This window comes from Parasteatoda tepidariorum, chromosome 3 (genome assembly GCF_043381705.1).
Source record: "Parasteatoda tepidariorum isolate YZ-2023 chromosome 3, CAS_Ptep_4.0, whole genome shotgun sequence".
Lineage (NCBI taxonomy): Eukaryota > Metazoa > Arthropoda > Arachnida > Araneae > Theridiidae > Parasteatoda > Parasteatoda tepidariorum.
The window spans coordinates 14,173,789-14,181,285 of record NC_092206.1 but is presented as its reverse complement, the minus strand read 5'-3'; the positions used below and the strand labels follow the sequence as shown (position 1 = coordinate 14,181,285).

Sequence of the window (7,497 nt, the reverse complement as noted above, 5' to 3'; positions counted from 1 at the left end):
CATGCCATCACAATTTTGATCCTCTGCGGAGGGGATGGCACCCCCGCTTCGGTAGCTCGACGACCTGCACGTGAAGTCGAGCACTTTACGGTAGAACAGTTTAGCGAGGGCCAATACAGCACACCCTCGGTACCTACACAAACTAATTCAAGCGGTCACCCAACCGCACACTGACCGCAGCCAGTGATGCTTGACTTCGGTGATCTGCTGGGAACCGTGTCTTAATGATCTTAATGTCTTAATGATCACTGTGGGACGTTGCTGTCTAATACTTTTTAGAATTCCTTTTTTTCCCATTGGAAGTTGGAAGGCATGATTTGTGTCAAAACTCTGTATTGATTGCTATGACAACGCAGCATTTTATTTTGTGAATCGTTTTGACATTATTTTGTTAGTATAAGCTTTTGAACAACGCAAAAAATCATCTATATGTATGCAATGTGAGCAGATGTATAAATTTTTATTATTGAAATCAGATTGTTATCTCCATGTTATAACCATTAACATATGTATACGATTAAAAGCCCAAATATATTGCTCAATTCTTACCTCATCGAATAAAGAACTTGACAGAAATTTAGGCAATGCTCTCAGAGCAGCAGTTCCTCTAAATGTTAGGGGAGTCACATTCCATTTCTCAACTGGTATAATACTCTTGGCCCATTCTAACAAATATGTAATATTTTGTACTGCCTGAAAGTATGTACGATTAATATACTAAGAACATTTTAAGAGAACAGTTATTGTAGTCACAAATACGTTTGATAAAAAAAATAGCATACATAGATTAAACAACATTATACGCAGATCAAATAAGGAAAAAATATAGCACATCAGCTTTTCTTATTACTCCTATTACTAGTTCTTCACAGTTCAAATTGTGGTGAATCTCTTCGAGTTTGATGTTGAGCAACCGATAAAATTGTGTAAAGGAAAACTTTTTTTTTTCAATTTCTACTATTAGTTCACTCTCTTCCTAATATATTGTTCAAATTTTCAATCGGTTTTAAAATACTTTTTATTCATCCTCTGAAGTTCAAATACGTTTTTTTTAAAACTTGTAGATGACACTTGATGTTAATACAGTTTTTCTAAACATTAATTCATTCATTAAATTTAATTAATTAATTTCAGTTTATATGGGAGGAAAAATTGCAATTATTTAATAAAAAGTAACTAAAATAAAATTTTTCTTTGTAGATCTAAGTAGAAATTGATTTAATTTTTTTTATATTACTTGCTTTTAATTAACACGAAAGCGAATGGTGTAATAATGGTAATATAATTAATAGTAATTCTTATAATGTGAAAAAAGTTACATTGAACTGACGTGCTTTTACTTTATACGTTAAATATTTTCATATGTTAAATATGTTAGAGCGTTTTGGATTTCGCTAGTAGTTTGTTTATATTGAATACATGTTGGATAGAGATTGAAGTTTGTTCAATGCTGTTAATTAACTGAAACAAAAGTTTGTCGTTAAAATATACATGTATGTTTTTAGTTGTGTAATAAGGATATTTATATTTTAACTCAGTTTTTGTAAATTGTATGAAATAACTTTATAATGTATAATTTCTATCCACTTTGGTTTCAGTTAAGCCTAGTTCGTCTTAAAATTCTCTCTGTCGTAATGTAATTTTATAATGTATAATTTCTATCCGCTTCGGTTCCGTTAAGCCTAGTTCGAATTCGTCAAAATATTCTCTCAGTACTTTGCAAGCTAATTGAATTTTAGGAACTGATGATGAAGAGATATAAGCTTCCTAAATTAAAGTTTCTTACTTCAATTAAAAATAACTTTACTGACTCTTATTTGCGCCTTATCTCAATGCAAATATAAATATTTGCGTTACTGAATACTAAAACTGGTAGAAGCTCTTTTACACAGAGTAGTGTAAAGAACATTCTTGGTGTAGTACTACGCCAGGAACTGTCATTTGTTCCACACCACTTTTATGTAAAGTAGTTGCCACCATTTTTAGTGTTAAATTTTTTTTTTTTACAGTATTGAACGTTTTAGAGTTTCTTTCTTAATCAAAGCTTGTTTATTTTAATCATTTATACATATTTTAACCGGCATCTTATTTATTTTGGTTATTCTATTTTATGTAAGCAGGATTTGTTCTATGAATTCCACCAACTTATCATTTTTGCATTTCTACAGGCAAAAGGTACTTTAAACTGTATGCAAGTGCTTTATTACATTTTCTATTTTATTCACTTTAGTATATTTTTACCTTCGTACCATTTTTCCTACTTCCCGTAACTTAAATGAGTTTATACTTTTTATCTGATTTTGTTCACTTTTAAATAGTTGATTTCGCTAAAAATAATGCAGTTTGAGGAAATTGGGTGCTTGCAGTTTGAGAAGAGGTAAAGTGATTATGACTAACCGTGTGATTTTAATCAGATTTAATTGGATACCTGTAAGCGACGTCACGTGTGAGTATAGAAATTGATTGGCTTCTGAATCGACAGATGTTATGATTTACCTATAATGACTTCGCATGTATCCAATTGTAAATTGTAGTATACATTTCCCCTTTTGAACAGTTTTAACATATTGCTTGCATAGAGTCTCCTTTTTTGGACCTTTGACCATTGAATCATTTATTCATTTCTGGCTCCTGTGCCAATAAACGTCGGCCAGCTAACTGCACGTTTTCAATATGAATTTTATCTTTTGCTTTGCATAGCATTCCCTGATACGGACTTTGTTTAATTAAATTCAGCTTTCGATTCGATTAAGACAAATGTAATCCTTTCTTAAAGTTTCAGTTTGATTATGGTACAGCCTTCTTTGTCTCGCGCGCCGAAAACTTACCATTAAGTAATTTTCAACTTAACTCCACTCTTATTAATCTACTTACGTTCTGAGGTTGATATGCGAAACTTGCAAGTTCGGGCTTAATTTTTATGCCTTTGACTTCAATATCTTCTTCCAGTGTCGCATTATTACCTAAAAATGGTTTAAAATTGTTAATTAATAATTTCTTAAAAATGGTTTATATATATATATATTCGAATCCCTAGTCAATGCTAATTCTGCTTACGGCTCACGCAAACCACATTGTTAACGTAAAAAAAAAATCAGTTGTAAATGTATCATGCGTCTCCCCTTGTATCAAATCAAAATGTATCAAATGAATCCCCTTGCCGTCGAGTTAACCGTAGAAGGTTTTTGTAACTTTCCTTTCTGTGTAACGCATATGTGGGCAATGCGTAAAGAATTCCTTCGCGCGAAATATAGTTTGTCCAAATGTTTGATCCAGGAGTTCTCTCGTTTTCTCGGTTGGGTTCAAACTAATTATTGATATTCGTAAACCTAAAAATGTGTTGGATGTTCAACGCTAGTTATAAAAACTTTGTTTTGAACAGTAATTCAGTCTATTACTTAAAAAAAACTGTATTGAATATTTCTTTCCATGCTTTCACAATTTTGGTCTTTTATAATGGTTATTAAAAAATATATATATTTTACAGTCAATTTTAACCTCGAGTTAAAATAATAACAAATAGAATGTGGATATTCTCTGTTTTAAATAAAGAATTTTTTTTTTAAATGCTTGTAAACTAGGGCATGAAAACTTCTTTAACACTAAACAAACAAGCTTATTAGATGTCCTATACCTGATTTGTAAACAATACGGCTACGTAATTGTAATTTTGAATGAATCATGAAATGCTTACTTGAAATGTAGGAAAAGAAAAATACGTTGACTCGAGTTCCAGTGCTTCCCCCATCAAGAACTATGACATATTTTTCTTTTGTTTGTTCTTGGAACTTTCCTCTCATGTACAGAAATGATCTCATTTCAAATTCGAGAATGTAGAGCAGGAATGAAGCAGAGATAATATAAAACATCCATTTTAGCACGAGTAGATTAAATGTATTCATACGCCAGAGGGAGGGATTGTCAGGCACCTACTTTATTCTAAACATAACAAATAAAAATAATACAACGAGGTAATGAAAACAATTTGTTTATAACTTATATTTTCTAATACGTTTTCTAATTTGGGAACTAGCTTGTTTAATTTCAAAGTTATTCAACTTAGATGTAACTGTTTTCATAAGTTCGGAAAAGAGTGCACAAAGCACAGAAAAAGAAGCATATTAAAAGGAAAGTGTATACCGTGCTAATAGATTATATTTTTTTAATTTTTAAGTTTTCCACATGAGTTCCATGTTGAATAACTTAAGATAAAAAAAAATTTAAAATTTACCGAATTGTGAATATCTTTTTGATTTAAAAGTTATTATTCGCAGTTCAAAAAACGTGCACTAAAAGTAAAATAAGCAAAGGTAAAAAAATAAATTAGACTGGTGTCTTTAAAGTTTTTTAAATTTTAAATTTACTTTTTAGGTTTAAGATTATTCAATAAAGTTGTAGGTTCGATTTTATTTCTGTCTAATAGCAAAAGAAATAATAGCTGTCCGAGAGAATTTATGAGTTGAAAAATAACAATCGTGGCAAACCATTTAAACCATTTTCAACCTGATCGAAGAAAAATGAGTATATGAAATAGAAATCTCTTAAGAGAAATTAAATTTATACATTTCTTTGTAATAAAGGATAAGTGATCATTGTTTAAATCAAAACGAAATTAAGACCACTTAAGAGAATCAGTTTTGCAAATCACCAACAAAAAAGTTCTTTTTGCTCTTCAACTCAGTTGCTCTATTTTCCATGACTGCAGAGCGACCCGCGTGTAATTTTTTGCTTTAAGCTTTACTGTGAATAATAATTCTCGAATTAATCATACAATATTAATTTTTATTTGTCTCATCCTTCTTTTGTGTACAACATCAATATTTTATATACATATCATTGTATACAACATGTATTTTTTGATACATCCTCCTACTTTCAGGATTATTTCGTGCAACAGAGCAATGTGTCCCGTAAAGTTGAAGATCCAAAATAGCTGTAACCTTTACGATTTTTTAAAAAAGAGTGGTCTAAAGAAATAGATAAAATAAAAAGAAACGTTTTTACCTTTAAGCTGTAACTATATATCCAGTTAACCTCATGAAATGACAGCGATTACGAACAACAACAAACATTGTGCAAACAGTGGAAATTTGTTTTTGCTTAAATGAATTCTGTGCCATTAAACCACATATTTCATACCGTTTCTGGGTAAAAATAAAGACACGTGTGAACGAATATTACCTTCATAAATGTTTACATAGAAGAAAATATGAAAGATGTAAAAATTTAATGATATTTTGTTTTGAAGACGGGAAAATGTAAGATATATAGATTAAAAAATTAAAAGGCGAGATAAAAATGTAGTGCAATAGCTGCGGTTTTTGGTTTATTTAAAAATATGAGCTCAGTTTACTTTTTTATTAACGTTGAACTTTTCAATGTTTTAAATCTATATCCGTCTACAATGTGAATTTTATCTACAATGTGTAATTTTATCTACGATGTTTTAAATCTACATAAATGTTTAAATGTATTCGAAAATATTTGAAACTAATTTCTGTGTTCTTATGCTCTAGATAGTAATTTAATAAAATTGGAAAGGTATTTATTTTAAAAAAGAAATTTTCTCTCTTTTAAGAAATTTATTAGTATTTCAGAACACTTGATTGATGCCATTTTGATTTAGTTTTTGTTCTTAAATGGGGTCTTTCAATAATTTGACCCCTACGGTACTTCTAAAATTTATTATTATTTGCCACTGAATGTGAAATTCATAAATTAAAGTGACCTCGATTTGAATCTTAATGGCAAATGTCTTTCAATACGTAAATTATTCTCAAGAAAAATTATGATACTGTCTGAAATTTTGTCATTTATTAAGAAAAACCAATAGAGAAGATTTCTTTTTGACTTACTAATAACGTCACTTTAATATTTTCTTTAAACCTAATAACTGTTTTACTAACCCTGAAAAGCAAACCCGTGCTCGTCTACCCGTTTAACCTTGTTCTTAGAAGGTTAAAACGTACATTTTTTGGTAAACATGATTTGCACGTTCACGAAAAGTTTGAGTGTAGCGTTTGAGTTTGGTGCATCCTAGCCGCATCCTGCTTCTGAGCATTGAACCATTTTTATTCAATTCTAATTACGTTTAAATTAATCCGGATATAAAAATAATTCACGGCAAAAGCGTTGGGTTATGTAAATAAAATTATTTCCTAAACTGAGAGAAGGCAAGTATAAATTATAAATTTTTAAACAAATGATTGAAAACCATTTAAAATGTTCGATAAATAAATTAGCGCAGAATATATAAAGCAGAATATATAAAATTATACAGCAGGATTACAGTGTATAAGCTACTGAAAACTTTCAAACTGCTACCAAATTCTAATTCTAAATTTTCAAGCGTTACCCTATATTTTAAGCTCTGATTTGCTTCCTGGCATTTATTTGCAACAACATTACCTTTTATTCTCTTAATACCATTAAGCCCTGTATTAAACTCAATTTCCAGTATCGCAAATTGTCTACTCAAGTGTTTGTAGCGAAGGCTATACTGAAATATTTTTACCATCTTGCAATAAATGAGATTTTATAAAATATACTTAACTTTTAAGACATCTCTTTACTTTCTTTAAGATAAAACAATATATAACTTCTCTTATAAAGGATTCATTACAACTTTAGACGTTTTGACCCAGCTATTTTCAATAGCAACATAAATGTAATGCTTTTATACGTTCTGTTACTCTTTTATAAAAGCAAATCCAGAGGTTTCAAAGTTTAAATATCCGTAATGTCATTTTGCATATGTAAATAGCATAAATTTTTATAGAATTTCAGACAATTAATTGGTAATATAGTTGGTTGCCAACATCATATGATCTAGCCATTTCTGGCTAATGTGGCAAAAGCTAAGAATCAACCAAATGGTAAAAAAGAGCCACAATTGGCTAAATTGTTTCAAATTTGAAAGATATTATCGATCTAAATCAACAACAAAACGCACTCTGCTAATTCTGATTTCAACCCGTTGCTCGTGCTGAGTTTACGTAGGTGTAAGCGTTAAGCTTACTCATCTCCAAATTGTTCATACTCGATTGAGTCAACTTTATTTGCCGTTCGGGAAACTTTCTCTCCAATGCAACACTTGCAACGTTTTACTTATGCCTCACTACATTGTAATCGATTATTAATATTAGACCAACATAGTCTTAGCTTTTTTGGAAATTCTATTTTATTTAAGAAAGATCTGTTAGATGAAACCCATCATCCAAACATCTTCAAATTTCTACAGACTATTGGAATTTTGAATTGCATATAATTTATTATAAAAGATAATATTTATATTATATGATAGTTATTAATCTTATGTTGTATATAATGTATAACTTATTTTTGTATTATTGTGCTTAGAATTATGATTTCATTCACTTTTAAATACATCTGTTTTATTCCACTTTCTGTTACAGTTTTTTAATGCATTTGTACCATTTTATCAATTTTGCGAATTCTATTAAGAGAAGTTTGTATCATGTATTTAGCATTTGGATT

At 29.7% G+C, this 7,497-nt stretch overlaps 1 protein-coding gene across 1 annotated transcript in view; it reads right to left on the bottom strand.

The window, feature by feature from the left end:
- The window catches only part of LOC107438621 (ectonucleoside triphosphate diphosphohydrolase 6-like), a 17,059-nt gene extending 11,920 nt beyond the window's left edge, over positions 1-5,139 (bottom strand). The window contains exons 1-4 of the mRNA XM_043050587.2: positions 5,005-5,139; positions 3,695-3,939; positions 2,875-2,963; positions 550-693 (exon numbers count right to left, since the gene is read on the bottom strand). Coding sequence (XP_042906521.1) covers positions 550-693; positions 2,875-2,963; positions 3,695-3,902 — 441 coding nt within the window. The 5' untranslated portion in view covers positions 3,903-3,939; positions 5,005-5,139. The remainder of the gene's footprint in view (positions 1-549; positions 694-2,874; positions 2,964-3,694; positions 3,940-5,004) is intronic.
- Between the last annotated feature and the right edge of the window lie 2,358 nt (positions 5,140-7,497).